The sequence below is a fragment of the Hyla sarda genome, chromosome 7 (assembly GCF_029499605.1).
Source record: "Hyla sarda isolate aHylSar1 chromosome 7, aHylSar1.hap1, whole genome shotgun sequence".
Lineage (NCBI taxonomy): Eukaryota > Metazoa > Chordata > Amphibia > Anura > Hylidae > Hyla > Hyla sarda.
The window spans coordinates 22,412,143-22,433,068 of record NC_079195.1 but is presented as its reverse complement, the minus strand read 5'-3'; the positions used below and the strand labels follow the sequence as shown (position 1 = coordinate 22,433,068).

Sequence of the window (20,926 nt, the reverse complement as noted above, 5' to 3'; positions counted from 1 at the left end):
AAATGGCAGAAAATGCAGCAGCCAATTGGACCGGCAAGCGTCCCTGCGACAGCATAACAAAAAACTCAGGAACCGCAACCAACCTGTTCCATCCAAGACCCATGGATACCCAAGAAAACAAACCATCACGAAAAATTATCGTCCATGTACAGAATGGCTCAAACTCTGAGGGTGGCTACATCACCCCGTCTGCAGGGTGGCAACATCACCCTGTCTACAAGAACAAAACGGTTCCGCTACGGGAAAGGCAAACTTGCAATTTGGCTGCCACAAAAGAGGAAAAAAAAACAGTCCGCACTAGCAGAACTGACCCAAGCCCAACCTTCGAGGGCTCGATAAACCAGCAAAAACTCTGTCCCAACCGCCCCGCCCAAAAGCGTAGAAATAAAAGATCGAACACATGGAGAAGGAGAAAAGTCGGCACTGCCGCACTCACGATTCTGCCGGAGTATACTGGATTTCTGCACCTTCACGTCCAACTGCCACAAATCCGGTGCTCAGTCCGCCATAAGCATAAGCATAGAAAACTTAGAAGAAGAGATCGCAGACGGCACTCACGGAAACAGCAAGAAGTTTTATTCGGGATCGCTGGTCCACGCAACAACAACGACAGGTAAGTCAAAAATATGGAACGCTTCACGAATTTGCGTGTCATCCTTGCGCAGGGGCCATGCTAATCTACTCTGTATCGTTCCAATTTTAGTATATGTGCTGCCGAAATAAAAATAAAGAAATAAAAGATGATGCCTGCCCTGCATCACACAGCCAGAAAAATTCAATAAATAAATAAATAATTTATGACGCCCCAGGGACAAAAGATAGTCCAGTGTGACTTCTGGCCTATCGGCAAACCACCCCATCAAACCTACCAAGCACCCACCAATTCCAACCACGCAGTCCACACTGTACCTGGAAATAACCGCGTGGCCAGAGCCACCAAATACAGGACCGAAGACAACAACTGCACCCCACCAGATCCGCCCAAAGAAAAATCCCACTGGAAGTGTCAGCCAACCGGCTGTAAACTGGGAACACGATGGGTCCCAAACTAGGCCCCATGATGGGGCCCAAACTGGAGCTCCAGACGCCACAGCCAAATGCAAGTATAGCAAGTATGAAGCTGAATAATAGCCTGCACAACACCCAACATGACCGATCAACAACAATACCCGCTATTAGGTCCCAACCCTGTGCCCTAGCACCCAAACGGTAGCCACAATGAGCAACGCTGCAGAAACACTAAATTCCAACACAGACTATTACCCACCAAAAGTCCAGCCAAACATCAGAACACCTTTGGTAACCCAAAAAGCACCAGAACCAGATAGACCAGCTGCATCCATGTACAATGCTTACACAACTTGCTATCATGTACCCCAGGGATCGGTGGCAAATGCGGTCCTTTCAACTGCATAAAACCCACAACAGACACGAAAAGCAGCATTGAAAAGCCCTGTCGCACAGATGCAGTGATCCGAAAGCCTAGTCCAGAGACAGCCTGAAGGAGAAATGCACAACCCTACCAACAAGATTAAGCAAACCCACATAGACTGCGCCCGTGAATGTGCACGTACACGGGCAGCGAGAAAACCATGCAGCATGCCCGCCAACTTATCCACATTATAATCCAAAACAAATGGGCACTATCCAAAAGTCTGTAAAACACTGGTGTGTCACTCTTGAACATAAGTCTCCAAAAACACACCAGAACAATCAAATATAGTGAAATTCATAATACTTTATTAGACACAAAATACATAAAAACATTTAAAAGAGACAGAAACAAGCAGAAAAATACTGACCGCTAGACATGGAGTATGTAAACATAGGAAGAGGGAGTGCAAATAAACATAAAGTGACTAATGCTATCTATAAAGCTGCCAGAGTGCAGCATACATAGATATGAGCAATGTAAACACTTAAGTAATTAAGGCAGTCGCCAGATGATATTGCACATATTCCCAAAGATAAAGACAATAGTATAGGCAATTGTTCCACTCAGCCAGGTAGAAGGGACCTACTCATGTGGAAGCGAGGAGACTCACCATTCACATGTAGGTCTGATTGGGAGCAATATAAAGTACTTACCAAAGCATAAGAGAGGAACAATTGCCTAGTTAATACCACATACCCATGAAGCACGTCAGACCCCAACGTCGTTTCGCCGTGAAGGCTTCCTCAGGGAGTATATCTTACTCCATGTCTAGCGGTCAATATTTTTTTGCTTGTTGCTGTCTCTTTTAAATGTTTTTATGTATTTTGTGTCTAATAAAGTATTATGAATTTCACTATATTTGATTGTTCTGGTGTGTTTTTGGAGATTCAACTTATCCACATTGTCAAGGGGAAGATGGAAAGGCACGCTGTACCCATGTCAACCAACAAATACAACATTGTACATGGCTCCCAGGCCTAAAACACGGACAAGAGGGCAACGAATTGCCCCATGGAGAAGCGAAAGGTGATCCACACAACAGCAAGTGGAGGAAGCAAATAGGTGATTATTCAAACTTGTTTGTTGTGAATAATGGAATTTCCTGAATCGCCGTATAAACACAAGTTCGTGGATTTCCAGATATAAGTGTTGTCCTTATATTAAGTGAAGCCATTGAGCTCACAAAAAAAAATGGGCCACCCAACTACACCTGACTCAAAAGACATGCATCCCCCTCCCCCTGACCCTTGAGCTCCAAGCGGGCTAAACTAAAAGGCTTATGCTATAAGGAGGAGGAGGGGACAACTGGGGACTGCGGAGCCGGCATCTCAGATAGAGGAGAGCTGAGCCCTCACCCTTCTGTCAGACCCAGGATCACAGCTCTTCAGTGAAATCCAAGATCTCCCCACCGGATAGCTGCTGAGATAACAACCTCTGGGACCCATGAGGGGAGAAAAACATGGGAGAAGGACCTAACTTAAAGGGTTACTCCGCTCCCCAGCATCCGCAAAATCCACCTCACACCGGAACATTGAGTTCCTGGACGCTGTGTGCGGGCTTCCGTGTTCAGGCCCGCCCCCTTGTGATGTCACGGCTTGCCCCCTCAATGTAAGTCTAGGGGAGGGGGCGTGACGGCCGTCACAAGACCTCCCATAGACTTGCATTGAGGGGTGGGACGTGACGTCACAAGACGGGGCATGACGTAACGAGGAGACGGGCGTGAACACGAAACCCGCACACAGCGTTCAGGTACTCAATGTTATGGACGCTGGGGAGCGGAGTAACCCTTTAAGGAGAACCCTCACTCCTGGCTCTTCAGTCCATTTCAGTGATTAGCTGGCATAGGTGTGTGTGAGCACGTCATCTTTTTTTGCACTATCCATTGGTTTCCTGTCATTTGCACCAATTTGTGATGTTTTTTTTTTAGTCCATCTATATGACTTGAACATGTATAGTACACTGCAATATTCTGGTATTGCAGTGTATCAGGACTGTCATACTAAGACACAAAGTATATCAGAAAGTTACAGGATATGATTGTTTACACAAGATTATACAATCGCTATATTTATACAGTAAGTAATAAGTCTACATTAGACTGCCTCTTCCCTGGGGTTTTATTCTCTTCCGAGTAGGCAGATGTACATTTTCTTCCATTGACTTTCACGCGGCTCATAGGATTAAAAGCTCCTCATCTCCTGACTGTAACCTAAACAAGAAACGAGCGGCTCCATAATTATCCTTCAATTAAAAGCAGCGTAGGTGTTCTCCCCGAAGGAAGTCGCTTTATCTGTGTTATATTGATTCCGCCCACTTTCTTCTGTCGCAAAAATGTTATTAGAGCTGCCGAGGATTAAGATAGTAAAATATTCATTTAACCTTTCGTGAGCAGATGCACAAAATTTAACGGCAAATAAAAATGTTTTATCTCTTATCTTCACACATACTATTTTGGTCACTATTTTTAGGCAAAACTGGGAATGGGTTCAAAACACAGAAAAAGCTGCACATCTTTCCATTATAGCTTTTCTCTGTGTCAGTTCCACTTCTGTGTGTGAACCCTGCCTAAGCCTTAAAGGGGTACTCCGCTGCTCAGCGTTTGGAAAAATGGACCCTCATTACGTCCCCTCATTACGTCACGCCCCACCCCCCACCCCCTCATTACGTCACGCCCCACCCCCTCAATGCAAGTCTATGGGAGGGGGCGTGGCGACTGTCACGCCACCTCCCATAGACTTGCATTGAGGGGGCGGGGTGTGAGGTCATGAGCTCCCGCCACCGTCTCCAGCCTTCGGAACAGTTTGTTCCAAACGCTGAGCAGCAGAGTACCCCATTAAAGGAGTACTCCAGCTTAGAATTTTTTTGTGCCATCATCCTGGGGCTGTTAGCATATAAAACAACAAACTGCATTTAACCGTCGCCACTCCCTCGGTGATTCGTTATCGCCGCACCAGTCCTCTGGTGCCCTCTTCTTCTTGGTGATGGGGCTCAATGTATCACACTGCCGTTCAGCCTATCGCGGACTGAGATGGGACATTGCTGCGGAAGGTGATTAGCTGATCAGCAGTGGGATGTGTCGACCACTGGCAAGCAGAAAAAAGACAGCACCGGAGGGGCAATACCCCCAGCCCCGTGATGATGATACAAAAAAGTTCTAAGCCGGAGTACTCCTTTAACAGAATCTGTAGGTCTGACAATGTTTCCTTTCTGCTACAAAACCCCATTCCAATCAGAAATAGAGCATGTGAGTCCTTCTCCCCCCTCTGCCTTTAGAAAAACCTATGAGTCCTTCTTCCTCCACCCAATAATAGTAAAAGCCTGTGATTCCTGCTTCCTCCACCCAATAATAGTAAAAGCCTGTGATTCCTTCTTCCTCCACCCAATAATAGTAAAAGCCTGTGAGTCCTGCTTCCTCGGCTCACACAAAATGATTTTCCTTGTGAATGGACAGGTGGAAAGGGACACCCAACTTTCTCTTTGAGTCAGGCTTTCTCATAGAGAAAGCATGTGAGTCTTCTTTCCCCCCAAGCAGGACTCACAGGCTTTCTCTATGACTGGGTGGGGGAAGCAGGACTCACAGGCTTTCTCTGTAAGTGAGTGTAAGAAGCAGGACTCACAGGCTTTCTCTATAAGTGAGTGTAAGAAGCAGGACTCACAGGCTTTCTCTATAAGTGAGTGTAAGAAGCAGGACTCACAGGCTTTCTCTGTAAGTGAGTGTAAGAAGCAGGACTCACAGGCTTTCTCTGTAAGTGAGTGTAAGAAGCAGGACTCACAGGCTTTCTCTGTAAGTGAGTTTAAGAAGCAGGACTCACAGGCTTTCTCTGTAAGTGAGTGTAAGAAGCAGGACTCACAGGCTTTCTCTGTAAGTGAGTTTAAGAAGCAGGACTCATAGGCTTTCTCTATAAGTGAGTGTAAGAAGCAGGACTCACAGGCTTTCTCTGTAAGTGAGTGTAAGAAGCAGGACTCATAGGCTTTCTCTATAAGTGAGTGTAAGAAGCAGGACTCACAGGCTTTCTCTATAAGTGAGTGTAAGAAGCAGGACTCACAGGCTTTCTCTGTAAGTGAGTGTAAGAAGCAGGACTCACAGGCTTTCTCTATAAGTGAGTGTAAGAAGCAGGACTCACAGGCTTTCTCTATAAGTGAGTGTAAGAAGCAGGACTCGCAGGCTTTCTCTATAAGTGAGTGTAAGAAGCAGGACTCACAGGCTTTCTTTATGACTGGGTGGGGGAAGCAGGACTCACAGGCTTTCTCTATAAGTGAGTGTAAGAAGCAGGACTCACAGGCTTTCTCTATAAGTGAGTGTAAGAAGCCGGACTCACAGGCTTTCTCTATGAATGGGTGGGGGAAGCAGGACTCACAGGCTTTCTGGAGGGGCAAGCTGTGCATAACTAGCCTGCCCCCTGACTGGTGAGCAGTTAAGGGGTTAAGAAATATACAGGCAAGTTTTTTTTTAGCCCCCTCCCCCGCCTGTAAGACTTGTCAGTAACTATAGTGGTATGTCCCATGGGTGGGGGGGAAGGAGTACACCAATCAGGGGTTTAATAGTTTCCCGGGCTTTCAGGGGCCCTCCCCTGGGTATTTATAGCTGTGGTGTCTCCCTTCCCCCCTCAATCTGCCCAGGACCCGGAGTTTTGCTGCTGGCTGGTATGTTTTTTATATCTTATAGCCCAGGTGGAGCGTGAGGGTTGGCTTGCTCGCTTTGGCTAAGCTAGCCTCCCCTCCTGTTGCACCTGCGGCATTGGCGTTTAGAGTAGGAGGTTGGCGGTTCTCCAGGCAGTCCCGCCCTCCCTCACGCAGTAGTTCCTTTAAACCCTTTCCCCTGCCTGTTCCCTGAGCCCTCTCCCCTGCCCGTACCCTGAGCCCTCTCACCTGCCCGTACCCTGAGCCCTGTCCCCTGCCTGTACCTTGTGCCCTTTCTCCTGCGTCCTTTGTCGGTCCTGTCATGCGGCTGCTGGATTTTCGGTGCAGCCTCCCGTGCGCACGGCCCTGCTTCCGCCCGCCGCTGCGCTGTGACGGGTTCGCGCGTGAGCTCTGGCTCGCCTGGAGAGTTGGCTGTGCATCTGCCACAGCGTCCCATATGCAGAGCAGTCTGCAGCTCCTTATGAGCGCGCTCTGCCTTTTGTCCTTTTCCCTGCTGCTGTCCTATCCATTTACGGCTGTGGCGGCCCCTGGACAGCTGCTGATGTTCTTAGCCCCTTAGCACAAATGGACGTTTATTAACGTCCATTTGCGCATCCCCGGCTATGATGCGCGCTCACATGCTGAGCGCACATTATAGCCTGTGGTCCCGGTAGCTATGAGCAACCAGGACCCATGTTAATGCCGGACATCGCCGATCGGGCAGATGTTCGGCATTAACTCTTTGGACGCGGCGATCAATGTTGATCGCCGCGTCTGAATGTGACAGTACAATCATCCCGGCTGCTCAGTCGGGCTGATCGGGACCATCGTGACAATATCGCGATGTCCCAATCAGCTGGGACGCAGCAGGAGGGTCACTCATCTGCCTCCTGCGCGTCCTATCGTCGTTTGATTGCTTCAAGCCTGAAATTCAGGCTTGAGCAATCGATCGCCGATAACGCTGATCATTGGCATGTTAATACATGGCAAATGATCATTGTGTGCAGTGTCATAGCCCCCTATGGGAGCTATGGCATTGCACACAAAAAAAAAATAAAAAAATAAAATAAAATAAAATTGAAAAGTTGAAGAGCATTAACCCTTTCCAGAATTAAAGTTTTGAATCCCCCCCCTTTTTCCCCATACGTGTGTGTATGTATGTATGTATGTATATATATATATATATATGTATATGTATATATATATGTATAGAAAAAAAAATAAAGAAAAAAAAAAATATTTTTTTATTTTTTAATTAAAGCATATATTACAACAATCATACGCGTATGTGGTGTTGCCACGTGCGTGCATGTCCGAAAAAAATAAGTGTGTGTATGTATGTATGTATGTATGTATATGTGTATATATATATATATATATATATATATATATATATATATATGTATGTATGTATATGTGTATATATGTTTATATATATATATATATATGTATGTATGTATATGTGTATATATGTTTATATATATATATATATATATATATATATATATATATATATATGTATGTATATGTGTCAATTTAATCACACGGTCAATGGCGCACGCAAAAAAATAAAATAAAAAGTAATTAAACATAAATAAGTAAAGTCCATGATCGTTTTTTATATATAAAAAAAAAAAAGTTTAATAAAATAATAAAATAAATAAAAAAATACGGATAAACAGCGATCAAAAATCGAATTAAAGCGGCTATGGTACCGCTGTAAACTTCATATCACGGCACACAATAATGAGACCTTGTACCGTCCCTACTCCTTTACCCAGCTCCCCACCCCCACCACTCTAGCACCCCCCCCCCTTGCCTCCTACTGCTGCCGTGGCTGCTGCTGCCCCCCCCCCCCCTTTTTCCTCCAGCTTCTTCAGTGCTCCTCATGGTTCTTGCTGCCACTGCACCCCCCCCCCCCCGCCTCCCACATCACCTCTCCCCCCCGAGTTCCCCCCCAACCCCGCTGCTGCTGTCCCTCTTCCTCCTGCCTCTCCAGTGCCCCCCATGGAGGGGTAGGGAGTGCTCCCATGATTTCATGTTGCTCTTCCCGCTCTGGGGCTGGAAGGGAGCATAGACATATTCGTCGCCGCTCTCGCTCTGGCCCTGGGAGGCGGTGTTTTTTGGGCCTTCTGCTCACCTGCAGGGATTAGGTGGTTCGGCGCCTCATGCAGTGCCTCGGAGTCTCTACTGCTGGTTTCCCGGCGTGGTTTCCGGCGCCGTTCCGGGTGGCGGCCGAGTACCCACGGCCCGGCGGTCTCCAGCGTGCCTTGTCCCACGCCTGCGGCGGTGGTGCAGTGGTTCCTCCAGCTGTTGTGCCTTCTCCATCTTCTGGACTTGGTGAGTGTTCTGATGCTGGGCTTGGGGCGGGGGTGAGCTCTAGCTTAGGGCCTGTCGTTGGGGTTTTGGCAGGCCAGTTGTCTTCAGCTGGCTAGGCTGGGTAGTGCCTTCCCCTTCCCTGGTTTGTGTGCTTATGGTTGTGTTCTGTGTAGTGTTCGTCCTTTTGTTCCCGTGTGTTTGCTGCGTTTGGGTCTCGGATATGGGTGTATGTCTGTGTTGGTCTCTGGTTGTGAGTTGGGTACGCCTCTTCTTGACGGGGTGCTTTGGTAGGGTATCATTTTCTGCGGTGTGCGCTTGGCTGGGGTTTTGTGGTCCCGTGGCTTGTTCCATGTCCTGAATCGGTGGCTGCCGCCTAGTTACGGTTTTGTTTCTTTTGGTTTTCTCCCCCCTTGGTTTGGTTTTCTCTCCGTCATTTTTGTAGTCCCTCTCCGCTGCTCCATTTGTCCTAGTATATTTGTCAGATGTTTTCTCCTGTTTTGCTCGCTATCTCTGGTAGACATGGGACTCCTTTATGTCGTGCTGGGTGCTTTTGCTGATGTGGTGGTGGGTAGTTTTCACTTGAGTCTCCTGTTGTCTTGCATTGTGGGTTCTGCTGTTTGTGGTGGTATTCCGCTTGGTGGGGTGTGGTTTGTTGCTGTCTTCCACATGCCGCGTTGGTCTGCAGCTTTCCTGTGGACAGGGAGTGATTGCATTTTCCTGTTTTGGTTTCCTCGGGGCTTGCTAGGTGCCCCTGTTCCGGTCCTTCCTGGTTTACTGAATGTTCCACGTGGAATATGTTTCTGGGCGGAGTTTTTTCCTGAAGGTTGTCTCTGGCCACCGAGGGTGTGTGGTATCTGTGCCCCTGGTGCATTCAGGGGTGAAGTTTCGGTTGGCTGGGGTTTTTTCAGGAGTCGTGCAGTGGACGGGCCTACTTTCAGTCCCCCCCCCCCCGTTGCAGCGCACAGGGAGCTCGCTCTGTTCTCGGATGTGGCTGCTGCGGGGTGGTTTACCCCTGGGTCTTGGTAGTCAGTGGGTTTCTGCCATGCTTGGGTTTTCTTTGCGCTTTTCTCTTGGTGTTGGTTGTGGGACTTTGCGGCATGTTGTCGGTCTGACAATAGGGGCGTTGTCACTGCTAGTATCTTTCTTTCGGCTTTCTTCTTGTGCTCGGCTTGTTGCACCTAGTGCTACGCTGTTTGGAGTTAAAATTTATTTCAGGGCTGCGCTCCCTGGGGTCGGTACTGGGTGTTGACGCTTTGTCCCGTTTTTCTCTGGCAGTAGTTCCGGTGGTTGCTCCCTCAGGCGGAGTCGGAGGGTTACTTGTGTGGCCGGCCTGTGGGTCATCGTGGAGAGTGGGTAGTTCTTGGTCCGCTTTGGTGGCTCCTGCGACTTGGTCACACTCGTGATATGGCGTTGGGAGTGGTTGGTGTGGGTGTGGAGGCCGGGAGGTCTACAGTCGAGGAGGGTCCAAGAGGTTCCAAGTTTGTCTGTGGATAGGGGATGAGTTTTTTATACTTGGATTGCCTCTTGAAGTAATCTTACAAGGCTTTTGATGTTTTTGATTTCCTATTTCGTTTTACTACAGATGTGGAATCGGAAGTTGACTGCTGTCTTCTCTCTAAGGAAGTTTGAGATTTGGGCTATTGGGCCCATTGTGGTCTATGGGGATTTCACGGCATGTAATACAGTGTGATAAGCAGGACCATCTTGGCAGCTCAGTGGATGGGAGAACACCTCGGGTTCAGGTGGGACAGAGTGTTACAGTGTGGTGGTTAAACTTTGGTATTATCTGTGCATTCAAATAACATTCTTAGTATGTGACACTGGGTACTCTTCACCTGTTAATGTGAATCACCTACTAAACGATAAAAAAAAAAAATATATATAAAAAACAGTTTGGTGGCTTTCCCGCTGCGCTGCTATCCAGTGGAGTGCGGTTGGCGCATGGTGGGGGGTGATTTTCTTTTCTGCTCTGCGGTTGGTAGGATGTTGGTGTATGCTAAGGGGATGGGTCCGGAAGTGGGTGGCCTTGCTGTCGGCGACCGGGTTTTCCTATCCGTTTTTGGGTCGCTTGGTGGCGGCTGCGGGTCGGGTTTTGGTCGTCGCTTTTGCGTCGTTTTTCTGATCCGAGGCTTTGCGCTGGCTTTTTTCGGGACTATGTGGATGGGGCACTTCCTTTCTCCTCGTCTCCTTCCATGGGACTTGGGTGTCTGATGTGTTTTTGGGTGCCTATTTTGTGTGGCTGCAGGCCCGTTGGTCCGAGACTGTTTGGGCGATCCGGGACACGCAGCTTGTGTTGCATGAGGGTCCGCGAATGACTGTTTGTTTTTTACGGTTGTTGTCCTATTGTTTGACTGGGCGGTGGTGCCCCCCCCCCCCTTTTTATTTTGCTCCCTGCCCCCGATTATTCAGTTTCGGCTTTTTTGTCTGTTTTGGGTTTTTGCTTTTATTTGATGGGATGGGATGTTGTGAGTTCGGGATTTCACTCTCTTTTTGTATCGGGGCCGGTTGAGGCGTAGGTGGCTGGATTTCCGGAGAGGGTAGCGCAGCGCGTGGGGCGCTGGCGATCTGCATGTTGTGTTGCTATTTTTGCCCAGTTTGGTTTCCCATATGTGTTTTGTTTTGCGTGCGGCTTTCCGCGAGGTGGTGCGAGTGCTGCTGCACTCTTCGGTGTATGGGCGGGTCAGAGAGATGTGTTCACGTAAGAGTTAATTAAAAAAAAAAAGAAAAGGTCCTGGCGGCAGGCACCTCGGATTTCCTGGAGAGGAAATGTGTTGATGGATTTCCTGGAGAGGAAATGTGTTGATGGATTTCCTGGAGAGGAAATGTGTTGAGCGGATTTCCTGGAGAGGAAAAGTGTTGAGCAGATTTCCTGGAGAGGAAAAGTGTTGAGCGGATTTCCTGGAGAGGAAAAGTATTGGGCGGATTTCCTGGAGAGGAAATGTGTTGAGCGGATTTCCTGGAGAGGAAATGTGTTGGGTGTGTCCAGGGGGCTGAGGTGGCCCCAGGTGTTGGCTATCCAGTATCTCTTGGGTGGGGGTCGGAGCCCAGTGTAGGGCTAACTGGTCTCCTCCGTGGCGGTAAGAAGACGGTGAAAGCGGGGTCAACCCGGGGTAGACCTCCACACAGGACGGTGTGGCAGCACCTCTCGGGTTAGTAAGAAGCCAATCGGTGTCTTTGTTACAGTTAAATTGTTATTTATATAAGTAATTTTATAAATAAAGCTGTGGCCGATCTCCACCCATGAAAAGTTGAATTGTTGTTGTGTCAGTTATTATTTAATTAATTATTGTAATAAGGGGGAGGGGTAGTTATAGCCTGCTAGGAGCTAATTGGGTCTCAACAGTCTGGAGGGGCAAGCTGTGCATAACTAGCTTGCCCCCTGACTGGTGAGCAGTTAAGGGGTTAAGAAATATACAGGCAAGGTTTTTTTTAGCCCCCTCCCCCGCCTGTAAGACTTGTCAGTAACTATAGTGGTATGTCCCATGGGTGGGGGGGAAGGAGTACACCAATCAGGGGTTTAATAGTTTCCCGGGCTTTCAGGGGCCCTCCCCTGGGTATTTATAGCTGTGGTGTCTCCTTTCCCCCCTCAATCTGCCCAGGACCCGGAGTTTTTCCCTCCCTCCCTCCCTTTTTTGTATCTCTGTTTATTGTAAGTCACAGCTTGGCGGTAAGAAGATGGTGAAAGCGGGGTCAACCCGGGGTAGACCTCCACACAGGACGGTGTGGCAGCACCTCTCGGGTTGGTAAGAAGCCAATCGGTGTCTTTGTTACAGTTAAATTGTTATTTATATAAATAATTTTATAAATAAAGCTGTGGCCGATCTCCACCCATGAAAAGTTGAATTGTTGTTGTGTCAGTTATTATTTAATTAATTATTGTAATAAGGGGGAGGGGTAGTTATAGCCTGCTAGGAGCTAATTGGGTCTCAACAGTCTCTTTAAGTAGAAAGGAAAACAGGACTCACAGGCTTTCTCTTTAAGTGAGTGTAAGAAGCAGGACTCACAGGCTTTCTGTATTAGTAGAAAGGGAAACAGGACTCACAGGCTTTCTCTATGAGTGCACAGGGGAAGTGAAACTCCCAGATTTTCTCTGCAAGTAGGCAGAAGAAGCAGGACTCCTAGGCTTTTCTATAAGTAGGTGGTAGAAGCAGATCTTACAGACTTACTGTGTAAGTAGGCAGGAGAAGCAGAACTCACAGGCTTTCTCTATGAGTGCACAGGGGAAGAAGGACTCACAGGCTTTCTCACATGGATAGGATCCAGGAGGGCATCTTGTCACCTCTGCCTTAGGTGGCAGTACTTTCATATCCAGTCCCCATTACCTGTCCATACATCATTTACAATATGTGGTTGTCCAGTCCTCTGAACTACTTACTAGTGAAGAATTCCAATTTTGATGCCCCTGTTGAACAAAATTGAGGGAGCAAAAGAAAATGGATTGTATAACCTTTTAGCATTGTATATTATGGAACGTGCACTCATGTAATTTTGGCTTGTGACCCTTTTATGCATTTTTGTGCATCTATAATAATACTTTGTTGCCAATTTTTGTTTTAAGAGAGATTTCTGTGTGATGGGAGAGAGGAAAACATATCGAAAGAGGAGACCTGGATCCAAGTGTCAGCTGGGTAAAGACTATCTGAAAACCATCACCGAGCCCTGTCTCTGCTCACATTGGGATTTTGAGTGGTGAGTAATACTGGTGTGAGAACAGTAGCTGATATATACATAAGGAAATGAGTGGAGACCATTAAGGGTTCAACCAGACGAGCCACTGTTGGTTGGTCTGGGTTTCTCACGTACTCGTTCATTTCCACATTATATGTAGAGACCCTTCTAAGTTTCAGAATTTTTGAAAGTATTGCAGACCACCCTTGTCTTGTCTTAAAGGGGTATTCCAGGAAAAAAAACCTTATATATATATCAACTGGCTCCAGAAAGTTAAACAGATTTGTAAATTGCTTCTATTAAAAAATCTTAATCCTTTCAGTACTTATGAGCTTCTGAAGTTGAGGTTGTTCTTTTCTGTCTAAGTGCTCTCTGATGACACGTGTCTCGGGAACCGCCCAGTTTAGAAGCAAATCCCAATAGCAAACCTCTTCTAAACTGGGCGTTAACCGAGACAGGTGTCATCAGAGAGCACTTAGACAGAAAAGAACAACCTTAACTTCAGAAGCCCATACGTACTGAAAGGATTAAGATTTTTTAATAGAAGTAATTTACAAATGTTTTTAACTTTCTGAAGCCAGTTGAGATATATATATATATATATATATATATATATATATATATATATATATATATATATATATATTATATAAAAAAAAGTTTTTCCCTGGATAACCCCTTTAAAAAATTATTGGAACCTCCATGGGAACCCTGCTGGCCCAAATTATGCTAGTGTGAACAGAGACTTTGTCTATGAAAAGTCAAATGGCCTTTAGATTCTAATTCAGACCTGTTTTATGATCTAAGAAAACCAACTTAAGGTATAAGATGCGGGTACCAGAGCCCAATAAGGATATTCCGCCCTTGGTGGAATTATGAAGATTCCAAACCACTTATTTAAACACCAATTAGGCTAGATTAAAACTTAACTTTTACTTAATATAATAAATAATACAAATTCATAAAGTACACACCATGGATGGGGGCAAGAGAATAAGGGTAACAGGTGAGGCCCTAATCTATAGTCCCTATACATAAAAAAACTCCTAATTTTAAGTGTGGAAATCGGGAGAGGGGATATAAAGAAATATGGTGCAATTTTTTACAATAATGTGGTAGGCCTCTTTTGCCTACGCGTTTCGCCCCTGTCGTGTTCGGGGCTCATCAGGGATAAGAGGGAACCACGGGAAGTCTTAGATATTATAATAATGGAGTGCACCAAATATAGTGACCATTATGATATAAACTGATTAATATGATAGAAAATAAGATAGGCAGGTGTCTCAAAGATGAAAAATATATAAAATGATGTAAAGGAAGTCTGTGTCAGTCGAGGTCAGATGTCTGTCATATAGCAAGATAGTATGTACTGATGGATTGGTGACATTATAAGCCATACACAGATTACATTTATAAAATATACATCAATAAATTCAGTAGATGTGTCGGCATATGGTCGCATACATTAAATTTGCATGAGATGACGACCGCACCAAAGTAAGTATTAGATATGACCGGCGAGGGATAAGTACATCCTCAGAGAATCGACCTTAAGATTGCATGTGGCGTCCTCGTGGCACATCCCGGCCTCGGCTACTCGGCATCATCATTAAGGAATGTTGTCTCACCTAAGATGATCATCCTACTGAAAGCTCCTTAATTTATCTATTTATCATATATGCTTATCTTTCTATGGCCGACTTTTTCATCTTATATGATGTGCCACTAATTATCATCATTCTAGTATTGATATATCTTATTTGAGGTTATCTGTGATCTTAAGGTCTATTCTCTGAGGATGTGCTTATCCCTTGCCGGTCATATTTAATACTTACTTTTTCATCTTTGAGACGCCTGCCTATCTTATTCTCTATCACATTAATCAGTTTATATCATAATGGTCACTATATTTGGTGCACTCCATTATTATAATATCTAAGATTTCCCGTGGTTCCCTCTTATCCCCGATGAGCCCCGAACACTACAGAGGCGAAACGCGTAGGCAAAAGAGGCCTACCACATTATTGCAAAAAATTATACCATATTTCTTTATATCCCCTCTCCCGATTTCCACACTTAAAATTAGGATTTTTTTATGTATAGGGACTATAGATTAGGGCCTCACCTGTTACCCTTATTCTCTTGCCCCCATCCATGGTGTGTACTTTATGAATTTGTATTATTTATTATATTAAGTGACTGTTTTATGATCTGTCTTTGGGTACAAGCACTTATAGGTTTCCCTGCCGCCATTTTTGTATTTGGGGATACAATAACATTGACACAAGACCTATGGATCCTTGACATTGTTGGAAATCCTAACTCCAAGACCCCTTTGTAGTTGACTTTCAGAGATAATATGAAAGAGCTTTAGAGGATGTGAAACTATTAAGAGGTAAATGAGTGGAGTCCATGCAGCGTTTAACCTGGCGAGCCATAGTTGGTTTGTCTGGGTTTTTATTTACAAACTCCTCCACATTTCCCCATTATATGTGGAGACCCCTTAAGAGTTTTAGAATTTTTGATGTTTTACAGACTACCCTTGTCTTGTTTTAAAAAATAAAAAATACTGGAGATAGTAAGGAATGATATCACCCAAGGTGAATAACATTCAAGGAGAATGAATCTACTTTTTTTTTATCTGACAGCAAACCGTCAGGTATCGATCCTGTATTTTTGTCTCCTCCGCTGCACTGTTTTTATCTGCATTTATAAAATAAAGTAGACTTGTTCTCTATGAATGAGTGATTTCATTCCTTACTTAAAGATGATAACATTCTGTATAACTAATACACTGTGGACCATCTGGCCAATAGTTAAAGGGGTACTCCACTGCTCAGCATAGAGCTGAGCCGGTGCTGGGAGCTTGTGGTGTCATAGCCCGCCCCCTCATGATGTCACACCATGCCCCTCAATGCAAGTCTATGGGAGGGGGCGTCACACCCCCTCCTATAGACTTGCATTCAGGGGGCATGGCATGATGTCATGAGTGGGCAGGGCTATAGAGGTATAGCAGTGTCTTATGATTATATTTGAACTGTGGACTTAAAAAATAATGGAACCTCCATGGGAACCCTGATGGCCCGAATGATGCTAATGTGAAATGAGATTTGTCCTGTAAAGTCAAATGGTTTTCATAATCTAGCATCTACTCACATAGAATTCAGACCTGTTGGATGATCAGTGGTAGTTTTGGAGAAGATCAGCAGGCACCTGTCTACCCAGTGAGAAAAAAGGGAAGCCTTTGGGTAGAAGCACCTAAAGGTTTCCATGCCACCATATTTGTAATTGGGGATACAATAGAATGGACTCAAGACCTATGGATCCTTGACATTGTTGGAAATCCCAACTCCAAGACCCCTACGTAGTTGACTTCCAGAAGATAATATTTAAAGTAGAGTGAAAACCTACAAACCAGGTGACACTTGTTGCATATTCCTTATCTTCATAAGTTGCTAGAGATGTCCCAATACTGGTATCGGGACCGATACTGGACATTTGCACGAGTACTTGTACTAAAATCTAATCCGATACCTGCCGCCGGGAGATACCAAGGAGTTGGGGTAGGCCCACTGCACAGTGGCGTAGCGTGGGTTGTCAACACCCGGGGTAAGTAATTTGCGCCCCCTAACCCGTGGATTTTAGCACTCGAGTCTCTTCCACTAGATTAGTTAAAGAAACCCTTACCCCCTAAGCACATGTATTGTTTCTTATGAAAATACTGATGTAATTAAAGTAAAATGCATCTAAATACAAGTTTATTTTCAAACACTTTATTGAGTGCGAACATGCATTAAACATTTTCCACATTTTCAGCAGGTCTATGAATACAAATCTACAAATGTAGTAACCGAGCCTGGGCCGCGCTATTATATGTCGTCTCACAACCATCGTAAACGACAAAAAATATCAAGAACAAAAACTAAACATCAAAATGGAACCGAACCCTGGAGATGATCCAAGGCACATGACTTTGGGTATTATAAGTAAGCGGCAAATGTCAGGGGGGCATTATATGTGCATTATATGGGCACATGACAGGGGGCCCATATTGTCCCCTGACATGTGCCCCTCACATATAATGCCCCCTGAGGGGGCAGGACAGGGAGCATTATATGTGAAGGGCACATGTCAGGGGGGGGCATTATATGTGAGGGGCACAGGACATGGGGTATTATATATGAGGGGCACATGACAGGGGGGAGGGGTCCTGTCATGTGCCCCCACATATAATGCCCCCCTGACATGTGCCCCTTACTCATCTTTTGCCCCTCTCACTTATAATTTGCTCCCCCCTCCCCTTTCTCACGCCCGTCACCTTTCTCCCACGCTGCGGCTGCTCCATTCCTGCAGTCAGTGAGAGCCGCGGGGACGTGATCTGTAACGTGATGTGATGTAATCGCGCCGGCCTACCGTCATTGGCTCTCACTGACTGCAGGAATGGAGCAGCTGCGGCGCGTGATAGCAAGGTGATGGGCATGAGAAAGGGGTGGTGGAGCGGGACAGCCTACAGCTCCCGCTCCACCATGCGATAGTTCAGGAAGAGGGGCAACAATCTCGGGGGGTGGGGAAGAGGGGGGGGGCAATTGCCCCTTTGCCCCCCTGGATCCGCCACTGCCTCCACAGTGGCCGGCGACCTGACAGCTCGGATCGGATTCGCACAGCCAGCACTGCAGAGAGAGTGAGTTAGCCAGGCAGGGGCAGAGAGCTGCGAGTGCGAGCGTGCCCCCCCCAGATGTTGCGCCCGGTGCGGCCGCCCCCCCTGCACCCCCCCGCTACGCCTCTGCCACTGCATTCTCCATGTGGATTAAAAAGTGGCCGGTTGGGATGGTCTTTGCCGCCCCCTCTCTAACCTGCTCACTAGCCGCAGGACACTTGTCCTGGTTCCCCTGGCCAGCAAGCGCTTCCAATGTAGGCTGCGGCCTTCGTCAGGAACAGCGCCTGACCTCTGCCCTGGTGCAGACAAGAGTGACACCAACCCGCCTGCACCAGGGCAGAGAGCGAAGAATGCAGGAGGTGAGTTCCGGCAGGCCAACTCTCACTGAGCAGCATGCTATCCCTTATCCTACGGTGAGACAGGTAATCTCCCTGTCCCACCCAAACATACTAAAATAACACATACCTGTCACCTAGCTTTCCCAGTTTCCTGTAGAGACTATATGTAAAAAGACTGGGGAAGCCTGGTAAACAACAGTACACAGTGCCCTGTGGGGAATCAAAAAGTTTAAATAAAAAAATAAAATAAAAAAACTGTCACATGACTTTTAAAAAAGTAGTAGTAATTGGTATCAGCGAGTACTAAATAAAAGTATCGGTACTCGTACTCGGTCTTAAAGGGGTACTCCGCTGCTCAGCGTTTGGAACAAACTGTTCCGAGCGCTGGAGCCGGCACCAGGAGCCGGTAACTTAAAGGGGTGTTCCGCTCTTAGAGTTCTTATCCCCTATCCAAAGAATAGGGTATAAGATGTCTGATCATGGGAGTCCCATCGCTGGGGACCCCTGCAATCTCGTCTGCGGCACCCCAAACATCCAGTGCACGGAACGAAGTACGCTCCGTGGAAGATGATTGGCGATGCAGGGTGGAGGCACGGGACGTCACAATCATGCCCCTGCCCGCTCGTGACGTCACGACCAAGCCCCCTCAATGCAAGTCTATGGGAGGGGGCGTGACGGCCGTCACGCCCCCTCCCATAGACTTGCATTGAGGGGGCGGGTTTGTTCCAAATGCTGAGCAGCGGAGTACCCCTTTAAAAAAAATGGTATTGTGACATCACTACTAGTTGCCCTTTAAGACCAAGCCAGAGTGGAGACTGGGAAGGGATGTACAAGATTAATACACGTTTAGTAGCCGCTAATGAACATGAGTCCATCCTTTAGGGAAGACAAAAACATTGTTTTTAATTTTCGTGAAATATTAATGCGAGTCTTTCGTTCCGTAGAGTTAGTGAAGAGTTTTTAATCAGCATGTCGCCCGCGGGCACGTTTTAAGATAAGAGGCTAAGAAAGTGTTCAGACATTTTATGTAATGTAAAGACTAGAAGAAAAAACATGCTTGAACTTTTGGGACCTGGTACAGTCGGTATCCCCCGGCGGCTCTCTAACTCTCACGCTATGAGGATCGGCAGTAAAGAGCTACTTAGAAGATGAAGAATTAAGCTTTTTCTAGTTGAAGCCAGTAAAGATGATAACATTCTGTATAAATAATACACTGTGGACCATCTGGCCAATAGTTAAAGGGGTACTCCGCTGCTCAGCGTTTGGAGCAAACTGTTCCGAACGCTGGAGCCGGCGCTGGGAGCTCGTGGTGACATAGCCCCGCCCCCTCCTGACGTCACGCCATGCCCCCTCCTGACGTCACGCCATGCCCCCTCAATGCAAGTCTATGGGAGGGGGCGTCACGCCCCCTCCCATAGACTTGCATTGAGGGGGCATGGCATGATGTCATGGGGGGGTGGGACTATGACGTCACGAGCTCCCAGCACCGGCTCCAGCGTTCGGAGCAGCTTGTTCCAAACGCTGAGCAGCGGAGTACCCCTTTAAGGGGCACCATAACAGACAAATGAGAGCCCAAGTGCAAAATAAATAATAATAAATTAAAAATGTTTTTGCTGTTTTTCTTTTTCCTGGAGTGATGGATACAATCCCTTGTGGTGTAGAGTAAGGAATGGGTTGATTCTAAAAATCCCTGTTGCATAGATTTAGTGAAGTAGTTAATAATCTATGGTGGTCTACACAGAGGCGTACCTAGCGCCCCTTGTGCCCCTGGCAAGGTGCTGTATCGGCACCCCCCCCCCTCTTCGTATCGGCGCCCCCCCTGTATAGGTGAGTTCCTGATTGTGCTGCGGCTCGCTGACATTAGGATAATACGTTGCCTAAATCTTCTACTGTATATACATAATAAAGATAACAAAGTTAACATTAAAGGGGTACTCCAGTGGAAAACATTTTTTTTTTTTTTTAATCAGCCGGTGCCAGAAAGTTAAACAGATTTGTAAATCACTTCTATAATCTTAATACTTCCAATACTTATCAGCTGCTGTATGTTCCACATGAAGTTCTTTTCTTTATGAATCTCCTTTCTGTCTGACCACAGTGCTCTCTGCTGACAGCTCTGTCCATGTCAGGAACTGAATAGGTTTGCTATGGGGATTTACTCGTACTTTGGACAGTTTCCAAAATGGACAGAGGTGTCAGCAGAGAGCACTGTGGTCAGACAGAAAGGAAATTTGTAAAGAAAAGAACTTCCTGTGGAGCATACAGCAGCTGATAAGTCCTGGAAGGGTTAAGATTTAAAAAAAAAAAATATTTACAAATCTGTTTAACTTACTGGCACCAGTTGATTCAAAATAAAAAATGTTTTACACAGGAGTACCCCTTTAACTCTGCTCTTGCATGTTCCAGAGACTACAAGCCAGGCCTGTGCTCAGCAGTGTTGTGCGGGTCACTACGACACACACACAGTCACATCAACAAACACAAGGGGAACTTCCACAATATAAGGCAGGCTGTTATGGCTGATCGGAGTATATAGAACCTCAAAGCACTGAATCCTGATGCTGATTTACAAAACCCAACAACCAACGTTAGAGAGTGCAGAGCTTGTTTATTTGGTACTCACTTCCCTTGTTGTCTGACATTGTAATACATGTGGGGATGTAGGTGCTCTGCGGAAAGCGGATGGGGCTAAACAAAGAAAGGGCCTTCATATTCTGTTAAAGGGGTTCTCCACCATTACGTGACTTTAGTACTTACCTGGCAGACAGTAATGGACATGCTTAGGAAGGATCTGCGCTTGTCTTGGAGCTAAATGGCTATGTTGTAAGATTACCATAAAGCTACGGCTATCTTTTTTTGTGATTTCCTGTTGGAGTTTGTTCCCTCAAA

General features: G+C 46.3%; 1 protein-coding gene and 1 non-coding gene across 3 annotated transcripts in view; one reads left to right on the top strand and one right to left on the bottom strand.

Annotated features, from left to right (window-relative positions):
* Positions 1-20,926, top strand: part of SORCS3 (sortilin related VPS10 domain containing receptor 3) — a 680,789-nt gene that overhangs the window by 572,643 nt on the left and 87,220 nt on the right. For both annotated transcript variants that reach the window (XM_056530530.1, XM_056530531.1), the window contains exon 16: positions 12,933-13,063. In XM_056530530.1, coding sequence (XP_056386505.1) covers positions 12,933-13,063 — 131 coding nt within the window. The remainder of the gene's footprint in view (positions 1-12,932; positions 13,064-20,926) is intronic.
* On the bottom strand, positions 621-725 carry LOC130283656 (U6 spliceosomal RNA). Its single transcript, XR_008846777.1, has one exon. It is a non-coding gene; the product is annotated as a U6 spliceosomal RNA (small nuclear RNA).